The sequence below is a fragment of the Xiphophorus maculatus genome, chromosome 2 (assembly GCF_002775205.1).
Source record: "Xiphophorus maculatus strain JP 163 A chromosome 2, X_maculatus-5.0-male, whole genome shotgun sequence".
In the NCBI taxonomy this organism is placed as follows: domain Eukaryota; kingdom Metazoa; phylum Chordata; class Actinopteri; order Cyprinodontiformes; family Poeciliidae; genus Xiphophorus; species Xiphophorus maculatus.
In genome coordinates this window covers 29089952-29111963 of record NC_036444.1, presented here as the reverse complement: position 1 = coordinate 29111963, position 22012 = coordinate 29089952, and the positions used below count along the sequence as shown (strand labels likewise).

The 22012-nt window shown below is 40.3% G+C and overlaps 1 protein-coding gene across 1 annotated transcript in view; it reads left to right on the top strand.

Moving 5' to 3' along the window:
• The window catches only part of slc13a1 (solute carrier family 13 member 1), a 48327-nt gene that overhangs the window by 2417 nt on the left and 23898 nt on the right, over positions 1 to 22012 (top strand). The window contains exons 3-9 of the mRNA XM_023324586.1: positions 7971 to 8099; positions 11312 to 11448; positions 14900 to 15066; positions 16642 to 16681; positions 16834 to 17005; positions 17256 to 17413; positions 17619 to 17738. Coding sequence (XP_023180354.1) covers positions 7971 to 8099; positions 11312 to 11448; positions 14900 to 15066; positions 16642 to 16681; positions 16834 to 17005; positions 17256 to 17413; positions 17619 to 17738 — 923 coding nt within the window. The remainder of the gene's footprint in view (positions 1 to 7970; positions 8100 to 11311; positions 11449 to 14899; positions 15067 to 16641; positions 16682 to 16833; positions 17006 to 17255; positions 17414 to 17618; positions 17739 to 22012) is intronic.

Genomic DNA, 22012 nt, shown 5'->3' with positions numbered 1-22012 from the left:
CCTGCTCTTCTGAATCGAGGTTCAACTATCTGACGTACCCTCCTCTCCAGGAGCCCTGAATAGACCTTGCCAGGGAGGCTTAAGAGTGTGACCCCTATGTAATTGGAGCACATCCTCTGGTCCCCCTTTTTGAATAGGGGGACCACCACCCCAGTCTGTCAATTTAGGGGAACTGCCCCCGATGTTCATGCAATATTGCAGAGTCGCGTCAGCCAACACAACCCTACAACATCCTACAAAGTCCTTGGGACCATTAACAGCCTTTAACTGGATGATCTGTGGCTGTGAGAAGCAGGTCAGAGATAAAGACCAGGGGCCACATGCATAAAAGTGTGTGCAGTTTCACACTAAAACTTGGCATACGAAAAAATTTAGAAAAGTGCAGCGCACAAAAAAAATCGGATGCACAAAGCCGTGCGCACGCACGTGGCCCCGGTTCTTTCCTTTACAAATCCAAATTTGCGGGAAACAGAGCGCCGCTGCTGGTCCGCCCTGTCGCCTCCATAAATACATCTTAATGTAAATTTGTATAAATAACTGGAAGTCTGCCACCACGTGAAGCAATAACCATGGCAACATCCTTGTTTGAAACTGTACAAGTATTTAGAATAATAATAATTATATATTTTATTTAAAAGCTGCTATGAGGACACATAAGGTAACCTCACAAAAATAAAAAAAGTAACCCTAAAAAAAAAAAATCCAAATTAAGATCGTGCAAATGCCTGTTTGAATAGTAGCGCATTCAGCTGAACGCGCCGAGAAACAAAGTCCCTCTAGCGTGTCTTGGGTCTTCCCCGGGGCCTCTCTGACAGCGTGTCAGAGAGTCCTTTGAGTGGGGAATGTGGACGTTTATTCTAAATACCGTATTTTCCGCACTATAAGGCGTACCTAAAAACCTTCAATTTTCTCAAAAGCCGAGAGTGCGCCTTATAATCCGGTGCGCCTTATATATGGACCAATATTGAGCCACAACAGGTCTCGCAACTACGGTAAGCAGTAATTAGCTTTCATTTTCCCCCGAAGAAGAAGAAGCACGCGGTGCACGCTAGGTTTTGTGTAAAGACCCCAAAATGGCTCCTATTAAGAGACACGCTTACGACGCAGAGTTTATGCTCCAGGCGATCAGTTACACAGTAGAACACGGGAATAGAGCAGCAGCCAGAGAATTTAACATGACCGAATCAATGGTGCGGAAGTGGATATATATTGTGATTGCACTAACGTTTGATTTACTGTAACAGTATCAGACTGTTTTTTACGTGTTTATTGAATCGAGGAAAAGTTCCCCTCCACTATATGTTATACCTTGCTGTTGTTAAAAGATAAACTGTGTCACGAAAATACCACGTCACTTATTTTACCTCGGGGAAAATATTAAAACAGCTGTTTATTCATTTTGGGAATGAACAGAGTTTTCAGAACGCTGGTTTGTAATCTATTAATAAAGTTTGACTGACTTACCTGACTATTTTGTTGACATTCTCTTTAGCGCAGTTCCATCTAATGGATGCATAACGTAACCCCAGCCTCTACTGTAGCGTCTATTCTATGCGCCTTATAATGCGGTGCGCCTTATATATGAAAAAAGTTTTAAAATAGGCCATTCATTGAAGGTGCACCTTATAGTGCGGAAAATATGGTAGTAGAATCATATGCATGAGTTATACATTTACAGAATAAAGATCCTTTATGTCCATAAGGCGCATTCACAAAGCGGGCGGCTCGACTGAAGGATGACTGCAGCCGGACCGGTACCGGTACCGCACGGCTCCTTCTATAAGTTTTGCTCAGAGATCCAGGATGATCAGTCTGAGCAATCTAGATGCTCACCATCATCAACATTTCCCAGCAAATCAATATGATCTCTGATCAAATGCTCCCTCTGAATCCTTCCCTTGATGATGTTCTCCATCAAAGCCAAAGCGCTCCACAGTTAGCGGCTCACCTTTGCGCAGCTATTTATATACATGTGATTGCATACACACCTTGATCACCTTAAAAATAATCAAATCTGTTGATTATTTTTAATCAGCAGTTTTGAGTTAATCTGCTGATCCCAACCCTGTCTTCTTCTTTTAGTGGGAATTAAATGACCCCGCAGATGCATTCCATGCGCTTCGGCGCACGGACCAATGAATTACATTTTTATGAGACAAAAACTGAGAAAAATTATTATTTATATTCGACCGAGGTTTTCACATACTTTTATTTTCATCTTCTTTATTTTGTGTGCATGTTAGATGATTGTCTGAGGATAAATGCGGTTCAGTTTCATCATTTACGTTTAAACAATAAAATATTCAAATCATGAAAAAAAACATCGGGTTCGATGCTTCTTGGTCTACATAACTGAATGTAGTCAGATTTCAGTGTATTTAGGTAAGTTTTGACACTTTGTAGTTTGATATTGTCCACAGAAAAAGTGTGCGTGGCTGCCACACATTTTCACACAAGGTCCTTCTTATTAAAGTTCATGAAAAGACTTACAATAATCCAGACTGAATAAAATAAAAGCATGGATAATCACCTTTCATCTTGGCCATTGACACCATAGACTTGAATCTAGAAATATTTCTTATTTAAAAAAAATGTTTCTGATTGATGTGTAAGAATAGCACTGCAGTGACATGGCAGAATCAAAACTAATATTTATTTGGTTTGGTATGGTTTATCAGAAGATGTCGATATACAGAGGATGGGTTTAGAGATGATTTCTGTTATTTGAGCAGTAATTAAGGTTTCAGTTTTATCATAACTAATCTGCAAAAAATTATCACAGATCCTTTCTTTGATATTGCCAACACAATTTATTAAGGAGGACAACTTTGCGATATTTAGAAGGTTTGAAGGAACAATATAATTGAATATCATCAGCATAGAAATGACAACACACATGTGAAAACTGACTTATTATTTGGCCTCTGGGAAAATATACCAGAGAAAGAAAATATACTGAGCCCTGACTTTCCCCACACAGCAGACTCTTGGATTCTTGCAGAAACACTAAATATTTTTCCAGAAAGACAGGAGATAAACCCTCATAGACCGACTACAAACATTAGTTTGTAGTCGGTCTATGAGGCTTGGCACTTGCTTGTAGCCTGTTAATCAAATTACTATGTTCAACAGTTCCAAAGGCAGACTTTATATCTAGGACCATCCCCATGAATTCTCCAGAGTCAGCTGACATCAAAATATCACTAGAAATTTTACACAATGCAGTGTCTCTGGACCGGATCTTTTGAAAGCTGTCAAAGATCTCATGTTTTTCATTTAAGAAATTAATTGCTCTGCCACTACTTTATCAAGAAACTTTGACAAAAAACAGGACCTCTGTAGATTTCAAGCTGTGCAAAATCCAAGTTAGCCTTTTTTAATAATGGCTCAAAACAGTGTGCTTAGAATGCTCCACAAAGGGGAAGTTGTCATTCCTTTACTGTCGGGTTCCGGGGTTTTTGTTCTGTTTTTTCTTTATTTTTGGATCCTCTTGGTGGTTCACAGGCTGTCCACCAGATAGCGCCAGGGGCTGGTTTCCCAGGGGAGGCGTGCCTGTAGTTCTGCACACCTGACAAATGGTTGCAACAACACAACCCACATATAAATTGGACAGACAGACATGTTGAATCTTGGTCCCCTTTGTGTCATTCATCTTGTCTCCGCTCTGCAGTTCCTCCAGGTTCCCCCCCGGCAAAACGCCAGGAGGCAGACCCACCAGACCTGTCCACCATTCTGCCAGAGTACCAAGATTTAGCCCCTGTCTTCAGTAAATCAAGAGCTCTCTTTCTGCCACCACACCGCCCCTACGATTGCGCTATCGACCTTCTCCCCAGAGCACCGTTACCTTCTAGCCGTTTATATAACATCTCCCGACCTGAAAGAGAAACAATGGAGAATTACATCAAGGACTCTTTAGCCGCAGGCATCATCCGCCCCTCCTCCTCCTCTCCTTTGGGTGCGGGTTTCTTTTTTGTAGGCAAGAAGGACGGCTTGCTCCGACTGTGCATTGATTACCGAGGTCTAAATCATATAACAGTAAAAAACAAATATCCTCTGCCCCTGCTATCTTCTGCTTTCGAACCGGTACACAACGCTGTTATTTTCACTAAGTTAGATCTCAGAAATGCCTACCATTTACTTAGAATCCGCCAGGGCGATGAATGGAAAACTGTTTTCAAGACACCAATCGGCCATTTCGAATACTTAGTTATGCCTTTTGGACTGTCTAATGCTCCTGCATTTTTCCAAGCTCTCGTGAATGACGTGCTGAGAGATTTTCTAAATATTTTTGTTTTTGTTTATCTAGATGACATCTTGATCTATTCAAAGTCCATAGATGACCATAAACATCACGTCCGCCTTGTGTTACAACGTCTTCTGGAAAACAAGTTGTTCGTTAAAGCAGAAAAATGCAAGTTTCACAAACCATCAGTCACTTTCCTTGGTTTTGTGCTCGAGGGCGGACAGGTAAGGCCGACGGAGGAAAAGATTAAGGTGGCGTTGGACTGGCCAACCCCTGAGACACGTAAGCAGTTGCAAAGATTCCTCGGATTCGCCAATTTTTACCGCCGCTTTATCCGCAACTATAGTCAGACTGCCTTACCTTTAACAGCCCTCACTTCTACTAAGACCATTTTCAGTTGGACCCCAGAGGCTGAGGCAGCTTTTAAAAGATTAAAGACCCTGTTCGCCAACGCACCCGTGCTAATTCAACTTGACCCCAAGAAACAATTCATAGTCGAGGTTGACGCATCAGACACCGGCGTAGGAGCCGTTCTCTCCCAGGTTTCCGAGATTGATGATAAAGTTCATCCTTGTGCATTTTTCTCTCGCAGACTGTCTCCCTCAGAACGAAATGATGGTGTGGGTGACCGAGAGCTTCTGGCTATCAAATTAGCCTTGGAGGAGTGGCGGCACTGGTTGGAGGGCGCGGAACATCCCGTGCTGGTTTGGACGGACCACAAAAACCTGTCGTATTTACAATCTGCTAAAAGATTAAATTCCCATCAATCCCGCTGGTCTCTTTTCTTTTCCAGATTTAACCTGTCTATCTTCTACCGCCCAGGCTCTCGTAATATAAGACCGGATGCCCTGTCTCGCCAACATTCACCTGATGATTCGGAACAAGGACCCGCCACCATCCTACCTCCCAGCTACACTGTTGTGGCGGTAACCTGGGAGGTAGAAGACCTTATTAAGCAGGCGCAGCAATCGGAGCCAGCCCCTGACTCCTGCCCGCCACACAAGATCTATGTTCCGTCTACCGTTCGAGCCCGCTTCATCCAATAGATTCACTCATCCAGGTTTTCCGGACACCCAGTTATCAGTCGCACCATTGTACACATAAACCGCACATTCTGGTGGCCATCCATTCATAAGGACGTTAAGGATTTTGTGCTAGCCTGTACCATCTGCTCCAGAAACAAACCTTCCCACCAGCCCCCTTCAGGCCTTCTGCAGCCGTTACCAGTTCCCAAACGACCCTGGTCCCATGTCTCCATAGATTTTGTTACCGGCTTGCCCCTATCTAAAGGTTTTACCACCATTTTCACTATTATAGATCGTTTCTCAAAGGCCTGCCATCTTATCCCGCTGAAGAAACTCCCCACAGCGTTCCAGACTGCGCAGCTGTTAATAAAACATGTTTTTCGTCTTCACGGTATTCCACTGGAAATCTTATCGGATCGGGGACCCCAGTTCATTTCTCAGATCTGGAAGAACTTCTGCTCTGCACTTGGTGCAAAGTTTTTATTAACTTCTGGTTTTCACCCTCAGACTAACGGACAAACAGAATGCACGAACCAGGAGCTGGAATCTACTCTTCGTTGTTTTACTTCCACCAACCCCTCTGACTGGAGTCAGTTTCTCCCCTGGGTGGAATATGCGCACAACTCTCATGTCTCTGCAGCTACTGGTCTATCCCCTTTTGAAGTATCTCTAGGCTATCAACCCCCATTATTGTCTTCGGAAGAAAAGAACATCGCCGTCACCTCAATCCAACATCACATCCGCCGCTGTCCATACGTCAGGAGAACCACTACCAACAATCTGAACAACACTGCTGTAGAGCACAAACGCCTGGCTGATCGCAAACGCACACCCGCTCCCAGCTACGCTCCGGGACAACAGGTTTGGTTATCCTCTTGTAACATTCCCCTTAAGTCCATTTCGAAGAAGCTCTCCCCCAGGTTTATTGGTCCGTTCATCATTGAAAGCATCATCAGCCCGTCAGCAGTCCGTCTTCGCCTCCCAGCCTCCCTGTGTGTGCATCCCATTTTCCACGTCTCCCAAATCAAGCCCGTCCATACCAGCACATTGTGCCCTCCTTCCGAGCCCCCTCCTCCCACCCGTATCATTGACGGCCATCCGGCCTATTCCGTCCGCCGGATCGTGGACTCCCGTCGGCAGGGTCGTGGGAGGCGATACCTTGTCGACTGGGAGGGCTACGGTCCGGAGGATCGGTCGTGGGTCCCGGGTTCGTTCATCCTGGATCCCTCACTTATTGCTGATTATCGTTCATCCCTTCCTTCCTGTTCGTCTCGGTCGCCAGGTGGTGACAGTTGAGGGGAGGTACTGTCGGGTTCCGGGGTTTTTGTTCTGTTTTTTCTTTATTTTTGGATCCTCTTGGTGGTTCACGGGCTGTCCACCAGATAGCGCCAGGGGCTGGTTTCCCAGGGGAGGCGTGCCCGTAGTTCTGCACACCTGACGATGATCCTCTCATCATCAGCTAGAGGTGAAAAGACGCTGACAGCCAGCACTTCGACGCTGGAGTGTTTTCGCCAAAACGGTACTCTGAGCCCCTCGGAGTCAGTCTCTGAGTTCGTTTCCTCTGAGTTCCCTCTCAAGTAATTTGTCATTTTGTTCTCTGTGCTCTTCAGGTGTTTCCTCTCGAGTCATTCCCTGGATCCTCCCTGAGAGACTTCCGTTGTGGCTTTTGGATTAAGCCCTCCACGTGATGCCGCGGGTGGTACCTACACGTTGCCCGAGTTCCCATTTCCTCCTCATCTGTCGGATCTCAAGATTCCCCAGTTTCACTTCCTCTGGCTGGCTGTCGGACCCTTCCCTCCATCATCGTCAAATCCAGAACTTACCTGTCCGCCCTCCACCGCCATCTCCCAGCCTTTGGACCTCGCTCAGCTCTGCTGCCCAACCAGAACCCGCAGTATCCACCCTCTCAATCCGAGACTATATCTACCAGAAAGTAAGAACTGATTTTCCCTTCTCGCACATCCTGTTTCCCAGCTGCCATTGAACTCACCATTTCCTTTTCACTGTTCTGCAGTGAGCCACAGTCAGCAGCATTCCCCCCCAGTTTGGACCCTAACCACGCCAACATCTTTACTGGGTTATTGTTTTACAATAAATATTCTTCAACTGATTCTTTGTCTCCTGTGATGTTCTGCATGTGGGCTAGAAACCTAAACCCCAACATGACATTTACAGTTAGATGACCATTTTCGTTAGGAGCAGAAGCAGCTATGGTACCATGACAACCAGTAGACATCAGTGCAACTTTACAATGACTTTTCTCTACTATTTCCCACCAAGTAGCATCTCCATTACTGCCAATAGGTCTTAATATTAAAAGAACATAGCTAAACCTATTGATCCAGGAGGAGAAGCATGTGGACATTTTCATCTTTCCAGGCAGTGCTGGAGGTAAAGGCAGGGGGAAGGCAAAGTCTGAGTTCTACCTGCTAAAGACTGCCTGGAACCATGGGAATGTGTCTCTGTCTACAGCAGTTCATGTTGCAACCAAATGAAGAGGAGGACTCCGGTTGGAGATCACTCCTCAGTGGTCTTGGGCTCAAAGGGAGATAGGCACTGATGATGATGATGATGATGTTTGGATATGGGAGAGAGCATGTAAACTCCACAGAGAAAGACTCAAAATTCATACTAGCAGCCGTCCTGTTGCAATAAAGGCGGTTAAAAAAAAGTGATTTTTTTTGTGTCTTTTTACTGTTTAGGTAGCAGAATGTGCCTTTGTGTTGCTACTCATGGCTGTGTTCTGGGTGACAGAGGTGATTCCTTTGTCTATGACCGCCATGCTCCCTGCCCTCCTCTTCCCCATGTTCGGCATTATGAAGTCATCCAATGTGAGTCAATCTTAAAAAGGAAAGGATTTCATCCTGTCTATGGAGTCTGTCTAACAGATTCCACATTTATTTATTTATTATTATTATGATATAAGTATTAATTTATTTCATTATTTTATTTTCTGAGTAACTTAAATCTAATTTTCCTTGCACTCAGATTATTTTTAGATGAACATATTTGCATCTGCATACTTATTTGTTTATTTATATTCAGTCATATTGATCCTTTATACTTTATTGATTCTTGAGGATCAATAAAGTATATTCTTTTATATTTATCACCTTGTCTCTCAGTGTTGAGGAGTAGTTTAAGGCCACTTCTCTGTCCAACATTGATTTATTTAATTGGAGTTTGAAAACCTTATCTGTCTAATGGCCTCACATGTGACCCCAGAACGTCAGGTTTTAACTCAGAGCCTGAAATATGAACTTGTTCTGTTGTTGCAAACAAGCCCAAACCATCAACCTTTCACCACCATGTTGCACATAAGTGTTTCTTCTAAAATGCTGTTTTTGCCTAGTATCTTTACTCTGCTCTCATCTGTCCCAAGAACAATACACACATTTTTTTTGTTGCACTAATTGGTAACACTAATTATAGTTAAATTAGTTAATTAGTCTAATTAGTAGGAATTAGACTACTGATTTCCCCTGTGTATTTAACCTTACCTGTCTCCTCTGTTCCCTGCTGGATCCTTGTCATAGTTGTCGTCGTTGCCGTCATAATTGTCTTGGCCCATTGTGTGCAAACCTTAGTTCTTGTTGTTGTCTCGTCGCTCACCTGTGGTTCCTGGTTTTGGGCACTTTCTGGACAACATTAAACACATTTCTCCACTTCATCCTGGGTCTGACAGTCAATCCTGTTCATCACAAAACCACAATTCATGACAGATTTGTTTGAATGCAACTTTGTAGCCCTAAATCATGCTAACATGTTCTATTTCAAGCACCCGAAGGGGGAATGGGGGTGCGGAGTGGGCTTGAACCCCTCCCCTTTTATCCTTGATGCCCCTACTGCCCTTTTGAGTTTTTTTGTTTTTTTTATCTGTGTGCCAGGAGGCCTGCTTATTTGTGCCCCTCAACAATAATGTTTAGGTAAATATAATAATTTAGTAAAAATAAATTAGACTGGTAATCCCTCAGTCTAATAATGATTCGGTCTCATAATGAGGATTCTCAGTTCCTCTGCCTCCATGTTGTTAAGACACCGGGCACTGGGCTTGCTGTGGTGGCGTAGGGGATAGCGTGACCCACGTTTGGAGGCCTTGAGTCCTCGACACGGCCGTCATGGGTTCGATTCCCGGACCCAGCGATATTTGCTGCATGTCTTCCCCCCTTTCCTGTCAGCCTACTTTCATATAAGGGACACTAGAGCCCACAAAAGACCCCCTGGAGGGGAGAGAAAGAACAAAAAAAAGACACCAGGCACATGGTGAGGAGGAGGGGGGTGGATCTGCCCCCTCTAACTATCAAATTATGAGCAAGAATATTTATTTTTCAACATACATTGTTTGTGAATAACAACATGGGTCTGATGTTGAAGTTAGTAGTTAAAGTTTTTCGTAATTGTCCTCGCAAAGCCCCTCCTCTCTCCTAAAAACAGAAATGGTTTGGCTGCAGAGAAAACTTCAAACTTTAATTTTATCAGGCTTCGCCAGTGCTGGACTAAATGCCCGGTTCGCTACAGACAGCCTGAGTTGGTCCCACTGCTGTGGGCCAGAACCAGGCATCCTGATATAAACGGTACCGCGACTGTCACCGCGACACACCTCAGAGCCCCGGTACCGCCTGCTCACTGTTCGCTCTGTGCTTCACCTTAGCCTAATGTTACTACCAGGCGGTTTGCCCCGCTGATGGGAAGTTACTGCAGAACCTTAACTGCTAAAGCTAAAGAAAGATTCATCTCATAGCATTTGGAGTTCACAAAACATCACATAAACATCAGTGAAAATACTTTACCATTTAGACCACAGGAACAAACAAACATGCCACGATTACATAAATCTAGATGTCCCAAAAGCAGGGTGGGTGTCCCAAAAGCAGGGTGACATAAGGACTATCGGGGGATTCCAGGTAGATTCCAGCAGAGAGATGGGCAGAGCAGAGCAGCGGCTTGCTGTTCATGCAGGGCTGGCCCAAGGTAATATGGTGCTTTAGACAGAATCATGATTTAGGGCTGATAGACAGTCCTGGCCACCAGGTCATCTCCCCATGCCACGTTTACAATAATCACCCAATGGTTCCCAACTTAGTCACTTTTTTCACTATATTTTGCACACACACAAAATTAATTCAGAAAGTCAAGTTTTTTAAAGGTTGGTGACCGGCAAAATGATAGTAAAAAGATTGGAAAGGTATGTATGTACCTTTACTTATCAACCCAGATCAAACAGGGTTTATTTTAAATGGAATTTCCACTAATAATTTTAGGTATTTGTTTAACATAGTACATATTGTTAACAAGAAAAAGGTACCAAGTGTACCCTTCTCACTTGGTGCTGAAAAGGCTTTCGATATGGTTGAATGGCAATGCCTCTTTTCTGTCCTTAAGAAATTTGGTGAAGAGTTTGTCAATTTGATACAATCTCTTTATAGATCCCTTCAAGCTAGAGTTATTACCAATGGGATTACCTCTGATCCATTTCGGCTGTAGAGAGGCAACAGACAGATAGTTAGTCCCGCCCTTTTTGGCTTGCCATCGAGCCCTTGGCAGAGGGCATTAGAAGAAAATCCTAATATTAGTGGCTTTGAGATTGGCACTAACATACACAAGATTTCACTTTTTGCTGACAACATAATTATATTTTTAACCAATCCAGAATACTCTCTTTGTCACCTTCAGGAACTACTGAGTAAATACAGTTCATTTTCCTGATACAAAGTTAACCTGGAAAAGAGTGAGGTTTTGTCAATGTCTGTATTTGACTACAGTAAAGTTAAAAACATGTCCACTTTCAAATGGTCTCCTGAGGGTTTAAAATATTTATGGGTGTTTGTTGATAGTAACCTTAAAAATCTCTTTAAACTGAACTTTGTGATGTTGTTCCTAAAAAATATCTAAAATAACACATTCTGTTTATGTCTTGATACATAGAATCCTTGAATTGAAACATCATAATTAGATGTGTTTTCAACAGTTGCAGTTCTGGTTTTATGATTTGGTTTATCAAGTTATTACTGATTTTTATTAAAACTATCCATGTTGCTTTAAGGTGGCAAAAGAGTACTTCAAAGATTTCCACTTCTTGTTAGTGGGGGTCATCTGCCTGGCTACATCCATTGAGAAGTGGGGTCTTCACCGGAGAATAGCCTTGAGACTTGTCTCCATGGTGGGAGTCAACCCTGCATGGTGAGCACCTCTCTAATAGATTACTGGATTCAAGTACCTTTATTATTCAGGAGGATCATGTAAAAAGCGTGTGTATGCACGAAAAATTTGCGGTGCCATATTACACACACAAGTTGGCCTATATAAAAATGAATGTGTCATGAAAGTTTGCGTAAATATACATACAAATTATATATAAATTTACATACCGTGAAAATGTATGGCAGCCATGCAAACTTTTTCTGTGGACAATAACAAACTAGAAGGTGCCAAAACTCATCTAAATACACTGAAACGTACCCGATATTTTTTCATGATTTTAATCTTTTATTGTTTAAACGTAAATGACGAAACTGAACAGCATTTATCCTCAGACAGCAACATAACACACACATGCAAAATCAATAAAATAAAAGGAAAAAATTTAGAGGGAGCGTTTGATCAGAGACATATTGATCTGCTGGGAAATGTTAATGATGGTTTAGCTCTGTGCAAAACTTAAAGGAGGAGCTGTGCCTTACTGGTGCCGGTCCGGCTGGAGCTGCCGACAGGTCAGACAGTCATCCTTCAGTCGAGCCATTCCAGCTTTCTGAATGGGTCTTTATGAATACAAAGCATCTCCATTCTGAAAATGTGCAACTTATACACATGATTCTCCTAGTTAGATTAAACTTCGACATTCCCCACTCACCATAAAGAACTCTCTGTCACGCTGTCTTTCTTTAAATCAATCAATCAATCAAATTTTATTTGTATAGCACATTTCAGCAGCAAGGCATTTCAAAGTGCTTTACATAATGATGTATGATGATGATGATGATGATACATAAAAACACAGAAACACAATGCAAGATAGAATCAACAATCAAAACACGACATTAAATCAAGTTCCATCATTAAATTTGTAATTGATTACATTTCAAATACAATTCTAAACAGGTGGGTTTTTAGTTCAGATTTAAAGGAAGTCAGTGTTTCAGCTGGTTTACAGTTTTCTGGAAGTTTGTTCCAAATTTGTGGTGCATAGATGCTGAAAGCTGCTTCTCCTCGTTTGGTTCTGGTTCTGGGGATGCAGAGCAGAACCAGAACCGGAAGACCTGAGAGATCTGGAGGGTTGATACAACAACAGCAGATCTTTAATGTATTGTGGTGCTAAGCCGTTCAGTGATTTGTAAACTAACAGCAGTATTTTGAAGTCTATTCTTTGAGCTACAGGGAGCCAGTGTAGGACTTTAAAACTGGTGTTATGTGCTCTATCTTGCTGGTTTTAGTGAGAACGCCAGCAGTAGCATTCTGGATCAGCTGCAGCTGTTTGATTGATTTGTTGGACAGACCTGTGAAGACGCTGTTGCAGGAATCAATGCGACTGAAGATGAACACATGGATGAGTTTCTCTAGATCTGGTTGAGACATTAGTCCTTTAATCCTGGAAATGTTCTTCAAGTGATAGAAGGCCGACTTTGTGACTGTCTTTATGTGGCTCTGGAGGTTGCTGATTCTTTGCTGAACGCTCTACTGTTCAAGCAAGCATTTGCATTTGGATCTCTTTATTTTCTTATTTCTCTCTCTGAAATGTTTTCTTTCCAATTTATTATTTAAAATTTTTGTGTACCTTATGTGCCCTGTAAACACATAATGTAAATATATAATTATTATTACTATAAATATTTTATACTGGTACACGCAAGGACCGTTGCCATGGTTATTGCTTTACATATGTAGTTATTGGTAGCGACAGGGCGGACCTGCTGCTATACTCTATTTCCCACAAACTGATTTATAAAGGAAAGATGTGCAAGTACATGTGTACGCATGGCTTTATACATCTTAATATTTGTGCGCCAGTTTGTCCATACACCAATTTTTTGTGTGAACCCTGTGCACCCTTTTATATATGAGGCCCCAGGTCTTTTGAGACATTATTAGGAAAAGAATAGTGAACAAAGTTTTAGCAGCAAAGTTTCATCTGTGTACTGAATAACTCAACTCCAGTCCATCCATAGCAGTAGTAGTTCACTAAGGTAAGAATCAACAAATATACTTAAAGATTTGAGAAGATTAAGAGTTTCTCTATGTCTTTGTGAATACGTCATACAATGCATGAAGATACAGTAAAACTAAAAAAAAAGCACTAAAACTACAACTAAGATGATTTCTGATGAATGGGTCTAAAAATAAAATGACATTTCAGTAAGTGACTCATTAAAACTATGTTAACACAGAGTTTTAATTTTTCAGCATCTAATCTTTATTTTATTCTACTTGTTGAGAAAGGTCTCACAAGCTACTCGATTAATAGAATGGCACAAATTAAAATTCCAAAAATGAGTTCACTTAAAGGAAGTATTGCAATTTTGAAAAAATTCTTGTTTTTCAATGAAAAGTTTTTGCACTTGGATTAGGTGCTTATCTTTCTAAGTAAGTGTCCAATAAAATATCTGAAAACATAATTTAAACAATGAGGTCGTTGCCTGTTAGAAAGTGGCGCTGCAAACTCTGGCATTGTTAGTTTCCGCATCTCCTGTTTTTAGCCGTAGATTGTTAATCCACTTTTCTCCTCTTTTTCGGTAAGTTTTTAAAAATGAATTCCCTTGTGACCAACTACCTTCGAAAAACGAAAATAACGTTTATCTTTCTCTCTATTAGAACTGTTGGAACTACGTACATGACACAGACTTTAGACATTTTGAAGCAGGTTCAGCAGAAATAAACGGGTTGCATTTACTTCCTGTCCCCATCTTCAGTGGATGACGTCAGTGCTACATCATCTGAAACCCAGCAATAATAAGAATTCCCATAAACTAGATAGCATATGCAATTTTAAAACCACAAACTATTATATAGTTAACAGCTTATTATTCGCATGCAACAGTTTTACTCAACTTACTCTGTTTGCTTGGGGAAAAAAAACTAAGTTTTTTGCCTTTTGCTGGCTTGCTGCTATTTGATTCTAATATACACAGGGGTGCAGCTCTGCACAGCAGCAGCTCCAGGTGTAAAACCAGCATGAACATCTTCATGCTCGTACAAAGGCGACTCGGTAAAACACGTTTCGCCATGTTAACAACGGATTGAACAGTTGTAGCGCCTAAAAAAAGTGCAGGAAACAACAGAGGGCAAAGAACCTTTATTGTATCAAATCAAGATAGGAATAATGGAAAGTTGGCCTCTCTGTGGTGAAATAACAAACAAACAAATAAATATAAACAACTTCCAGTCTAATGAAGGTGTGGATGGGCAACGCCCCTTCATTCCATCCGTCCGTCCGTCCGTCCATGAAAAATTAAGTAGCCATAAATAAAAACCTCCATAGTCCTCAAATGGCCACAAGAGGGCAATTCCTATGCAACTTACGACAGAAAATAAAGTGGGTACATAGGTTAGCCCTAGTGCTCTAGTCAACTAAACCTAATTAAAGTGTGAATTTGCGGTTGCTTTGTTCCTGTTTCTGATAGCATGTTGTTGCCTCCAGGCTGATGTTGGGCTTCATGTCTGGCTGTGCCTTCCTTTCCATGTGGGTTCAAAACACCTCGGCAGTTACCATGGTGATGCCCATTGTAGAGGCTGTGCTCCAGCAGATCCTGAAGGCCAAGGAGTTGGGATGTAATGGCAACGTCAACCCTGACCTGCAGCTGTATGGTAACTGGATGTGCTTTAGTAAAACACAACCTAATACGCTTTTGAAGAGTGAATCTGTCTTTGTTTCACTTTCAACAATGGACACAGATCTGTCAGATCTCAGTCTTATTCCTTCTTCAAATAGATTTAATTCTAAACTCTTATGTGGAAAAACGGCCTTTAGATTCAAAGACAAACATTCACATAAAAACACTCATGCTTTAAGTCAGTCACAACAAAAGTTTGCTCAGAAAGAAGCTTCTGTTAAATACAATGGTCAAAAACACCACTCCACTCTTTCCCAAACATCTTCTATTTCTGCTCCATCTTGTCCTCCTCTCCATCTCATATTTCTCATTCTTCTGCTTCTCAAAATTCTCCTTCCATCTCTCACCAGTCTGTTCATTCATCAACACATTCTCTTTTCAAGCTTTTGTCAACCAGACCTCCTCTACACAAATTCCAGTTCGATCTTTCTGTTGTGCTAACCTGAACAAACAGAGCTTTTCCTTACTATCAAGCCTCTCAAGTTGCTCACAAGAAGCCTTCTCTTTGCTATGGATCTAGCCTAATAGTAGTCCTGTTTGACTTCCTTCATCTCTCCAATTATCCCACCTTCTTCCTCCAACTTACCTCATCTTCTCTCCTCTGACCTGAAGTTACACCACACACATTCCTACCAGTTTCTCTGTGATGGTGTTTCAAAGGTTATGTACTACAGTGTAATGTTCCCTAATAAACTTCTGAGGCCTGCAGAACAGCAAACATCACATTCATTGTTTATTGATCTTGACAACAACGCTTTTAAATACAGTTTCACAGCATTGTGTTTTAATGTTGTCTTAAATGTTCTGTATCAGACTTGCTCATGCCCAGCCAGACTGAAAATCTCAATAACTGAAGAATAACTATAGTCTGTATTATGCTCTGGGAGGTCAGGCTTCATACGCTTTTTCAAACAATGTACAGTAAACCCTCTGAACTCTACTTTTACTGTACCAGAAGACAGGATGTAGTGGATTATAAAGTCAATGAAAAAAGGTCAATATCATAAATGTCGCTAAAAAATTGCAGGCTCACTATAGTGTGTGAATTAGTTGACAATCTGTGCATAGCTCTGACATTTTCTCCTTTCATCACTTCAACCTGTCACACTGGAAACCTCAGAAAAAAACACAAGACAAGCTTTTTGCAGAAGGGAAAATTAGCCTTACCTACGTGTTTTAACTTTAAATGTGACCAAAATATAATTAACGATACAGTCATAATGATCATGTTGCTTTGATGCATTATGTCAAGCAAAATCTGAGTCATTTCTCCACCATCCATCTGCACAACTTAGACAAAAACAGTAAAGGATTAAAAAGGAACAAATGAGAATATACAAAATGCACCTCTGCCAAATTGAGCAGTAAATGCTGCAGACAGAAAGAAAATCTAAAAATTGTGTTTATCTAATAATCAAAGTTTGCATACTGTTCCCTTTTCATATCAAAAGGGTTTCCCACCCTTGACCATGAGCAGTTTGGGACTTCACCTCCAAGCATAAGAACATAATGGATCTGAATGGAAAGTCAAACTCTGTTCTTTTTGCAGAAACTGACATGAAAATCGAATCAATAAAGAAAATTGCAAGGTATGTCGAGCTTTGGGAATATCAGAATGTCATTTGAGTCTTAAGTGGTTCTTTCTACCCTTGAATTCCTCCTTGCTGTATTCTGTGTGCTTCTGTATTTTCTTGTCGTTGCATTAAGTTAAAATCTAAAACCATATTGTTTTGGTTCCCAGCGATGAGAAGAAACCTGACGCTCCAGCAGAAAACTTCACATGTGTTGAGATTCAAAAACCGCCCCAGTCTGACTCAGCTCAACCCCAGTCTGACCAGTCTGACCCAGCTCAACCCCAGTCTGACCAGTCTGACCCCGCTCAACCCCAGTCTGACCAGTCTGACCCAGCTCAGGTATAAATTTACCATCAAAAGTATTATTTCTTTAACTTCTATGGTTATTGTTGCTGCATATATGTCAAGTATTTATGCACTACCTAATTTTCCCCTCTATTCTGTTCTGTCTGGTAATAAAGTTGGTTTGACCTGAAATATTTAAGTGTAAGGAAATGTAAAAGCAATAGAAAAACTTTTTCAAAGCATTGTATTTTCGTTCTTGTTACTTCTGATGCTCTGTCTCACTTTCCTTCTTGCTGTCTTGAAGGCTGCAGCGTGTGTCCCAGCTGTTGTCAGCAGGAGTCAGCAGGACCTAATGATGTGCAAAGCAATGTGCATCGGTATTGCCTACTCATCCAACATTGGTGGTATCACCACACTGCCAGGAACCTCTCCAAACCTCATCTTCTCTGAGTATCTCAATCAGTGGGTGACTGACTTCATTATATACATTACTCTTGGTTTGGGTATGAAAAAAAGGAGAAACATAACATAGGGTAAACCAGCCATGTATGAATAAAAGTGTTAGTGAAACATTTAGGCAAGTATTAACAACACTATGATAGAAAATTTTCATGCAAGTAGTGTTTGCATTCAAATGATCCACTCTTAATACTGTTTTTACCTTAAGGATTTACCCAGAATGCAACTGCATCAACTTTGGGAACTGGCTCCTGATGTGCCTTCCTATCAGTGTCATCATGCTCCTGCTCACATGGATCTGGCTGTACTGGTTGTTCCTCGGCTCAGAGTGAGTGTCAACACACCATCATGATCTTAACTCACATGTGGTTTTAACCTTTTCATGCATAGTGGTAGGCCTGTTGCGATAAACAATAAATCAATTAATCATACGATAAATTAAAACTATCGACGTCATTTTAATTACCGGCTTTATCGTCTCTTTCGGCCTTTTTCTCTTTCTGTTGTTGACACTGAATGAAAAAAGGCTCAACTCCGGTGCTCTCCACTGATGCCCCCTTCCTCATTTCCTTAGGGTAAATCCCAGCGCACACTACACGATCTTAGAACTGTCGGCCCATTTTCAAAACCTGACAGACCACACATTAGCCGACAGAAATCCTAGATATAACGGTTCGATCGGGTTCGATCATGCCGTTGATGATTGAACATTGTTGGACATTGTTGATGTCCAACAATGGAGACAAAATAATGGTTAATAATTAGTTAAGTTCAGTGAACTAATTTTAAAACCAGGCATTAATCAATGCTTTACTACAATCTACCTGCAGTGCATGTGGTTAGTGTCAGTCCTGACTGAATGAAAATCATTATAACCTATTTATGTCACCTTAACCAAGAACAGCTGAAATGTTATCAGCTTTATCAACTGCAGTAGCAATTTTGCTCCAACTCCTCCTCTTGTCATTTCTATATTCTTTGTACATCATCTCCAATGTCTGCTGGACTTCGGGTTGTCATGTCAGCTGTTTGGGATTCCCCTCCTAATTTCCCCTCAGAAAGCGCAGAGAGGAATCTGTGCTTTCTGATTGGCTACCTGTCACATTCAACAGGCTGCATTAATGCTCCCAGTTGGGGAAAATCCCTGATTTAGATCAGAGCGGCAACGAGGATCTACCATAACACACCACACACTACAGGATGATCGGTTACGAAATGGTAAGCGACAATCTTAGAACGACCAACGTTCTAAGATTGTCTTAAGGGGAAAATCGGGGCAAAAAATCGTGTAGTGTGATTTTCTAAATGGCTTGTGTAGAGCCATTTTCTCTATTTAAATCTAATTATTACTGAAGGGCAACATAATATACAGACTTCATAATCTGCACTCTTTTGGTTGAATGAAGTATTTATTTCCACTTTGGCTTTATGCTGTTTAGTTTTTATTCAAGTACATGTTTTGTTAATGGAGACTGAGAATCCATTTTATTTTGTTTTGTTTATTTTGTTTATCAGTTCCAGTGTTTAGTGTTCTTTTGAAAATAAAGTGTATCTATCTTTGGCAGGAAATTGCATTATTACGTCATTTCCATTAAATCAGTGTAAAAAGGTCTTCAAACAATATTATCGTTTATCGCAATAATTTTTGAGACAATTAATCGCTCAGCAAAATTTGTTATCGTGACAGGCCTACATAGTGGTCACTACAGTGGACAGCTAAAAGCCATTTTCTTGTGCTTCCTGTGGATTTTTATGTTCTAAATGCACACAGACCACTTAAGTGGACACTAATGCATCATAAAATATACCATCATCTACTGGCCATCAGCTGCAAATGCAAGAAATTATTTTTGTTAAATCCAATATGGCCGACAGACAAAAAAGCATGCCAACTGACCCGGTCTCTCCTTCTACTGTAGACAACTCTTGCAGGTAAAAAAATATTGTGACGTCAGATAACCCCTAAAGAACAATACTACTGATGTATCTTTCAAATAACAACTTTGCATTTGGAAAAAATTACAATTAAACACCTAAAAAGTTATATATATATATATATATATATATATATATATATATATATATATATATATATATATATATATATATATATATATATATATATATTTTTTTTTTTTTTTTTTACAAAATTGTTATGATGGTAGTTATAAATAGTACAATATCTTCCACTTTACTTGAGATAAGTTAACATTAGTTAACATTAATGACACTGTTACAGCATTTGACAATGTAATAACACCTAATGACGTCTTCATAACTTATGCTACTTGTTCCACTACTTGATGAAAGAGGAATTATTAATGACTCTGTTATTAAAGTATTTGACAGTGTAATAAAACTTAATGACATCTTTATCATTGGTCCTACTTGTTCCACTTTATTTCAGGTAGGGGAAATATTAATACTGTGTTGTTAAACCTTTTGACAGTGTAATGACACTTAATGATCCAACTAGTCCAATCTTATAGACTAGTTACATTGGACTAGTCTTTAATTTTGGCTGACTAGTCCAATATTAACAATTCATTTTTTAATTAAATAAAAAAAGTATTTTCCCCTAATTTTTTAAGGGAAAATATTAATCACACAATTATAATGATCTCGCTAAAATAAACCACAAATGACATATAGTAGAATCTAAAGGTGGCTAAACTCATGGAATATATAAATAAAGAATTACACAAGACTCGGAACTCCTTCTGCTCATAGTCGAATGGGAAGAGATTTTAATGCACATTTGCTGAACCAAACATCACGTACACATCGTTACAGAAATCCACAATCTCTTGACTTCTACTTCTGATATTAGTTTTTTATAGTCATAGCTCTTGTGCTGGTGTGTATTGGGAAGCCTCGACCAATGGCGTTGCTCTCCTCCATTTGTGTAGCACTTCTGGCTCCGTCTTACACTGGATGTGTATTGGATAGTCCGAGAATTAGGAGTTGGCCTTCTGGAATAATTAGAGACATCTTGACCTCAACATCTGCTTCATATCAGAAGAACGATTAGTCAAATTGTTTGTTCCTTATCTGTCCAAACAGAGGTTCCTTCCCACGTCTCGAGCTCCAGCCCAATTCCTTTCCTGGCGAGCAGGGGAAGGAACTGTTGCCAGAACTTTCTTGCACATCAGCTTAAACTAACAACTTTCCTCTCTTTAGTGATTGCTATTCCACATCTCTCCAAATCTGAACTCCTTCCTGACTTCTAGGTCAGATTGACCCAGTCCATATGACACAGTACATTTCTTTTAGGCTAAAACATGTCTTAGTGCAAACCAACCAAACAACATAATTTTTAACAATTAATATAATTATATTCCTCTACATACAGTACATACCAAAAGTTTGGACGCACCTTTTAATTCAATGAGTTTCCTTTATTTTTAGGACTATTGACATTGTAGATTCACACTGAAGGCATCAAAACTATGAATAACACATGTGGACATATGCACTAAACAAAAAAGTGTAAAACAACTGAAAATAGCCCTTATATTCTAGTTTCTTCAAAGTAGCAACCTTTTGCTGTGATTACTGCTTTGCACACACTCTGCATTTTCTTGATGAGCTTCAAGAGGTCGTCACCTGAAATGGTTTTCACTTCATAGGTGTGTCCTGTCAGGTTAATAAGTGGGATTTCTTGCCTTATAAATGGTCATGAAAATAAAGAAAACCCATTGAATTAGAAGGTGTGTCCAAACTTTTGGTCTGTACTGTATATAGTAATGTAATAAAACACAAAGATACATAACATTTTAAATGTTAATAATCAACAACTATTATGACTTGTCATAATGACATTTTTGTCTAGGTTAATATCAAGTTGTCATAACAAAGAAATTTTGAATAAAGTCAACTTTGCATGAAAAGTGTCAATATTTACCGAATGACAACAGTCATAAATATTCATGAAGACTTATGCAGGTTCATGATGGGTGTTATGTCATGTTTATGACAGTGTCATATCAATCTTATGCACACCCCTTCAAATAAAGTGTTACCGAAACGTCACTGTTTTGGAACGTGTCAAACTCAAGGCCCGTGAGCCAAATCTGGCCCGCCATAGGTTTTTATGTGGCCCTCTAGATTCCAGACTTAACAGTAAGTATGCTTAAATATTACGTTATCAGTCAAATCAATGCAGTTTTTATCTGTTTACTGCCAGATTATATTAATCAGTCCCTCCAGTTTCTTGAGAATTGTTGTGGAAATTCATGCAAAATCAACAAGTCCTTGCACTTTTTGCACTAATACGTAGTTGGTCCAAAACTTTCTTACTTGTACTAAACAGCTACCTTAACCTTAATAGGATCTATACAGCGGGTAATAAAAAGTCGCTTTTGCGTCATAAACATGTGCAAATATTTCCGAATTAGTACCACAAACACTCTGATCTTAATTGTTTAAAAAAAATCACAAAAAGAATCCTGGAGGGACTGAAAATATGTTCAATAATATTATTTAATTTCAAGAATTCATTGATATTTTAACAGGTTGCCAACAAGGTTTTATCAATACATTCTGGCAGAACCAGCCCTCCAAGAGCATTCATGATCTTGATTTGCCCAAAATGAAAATGAG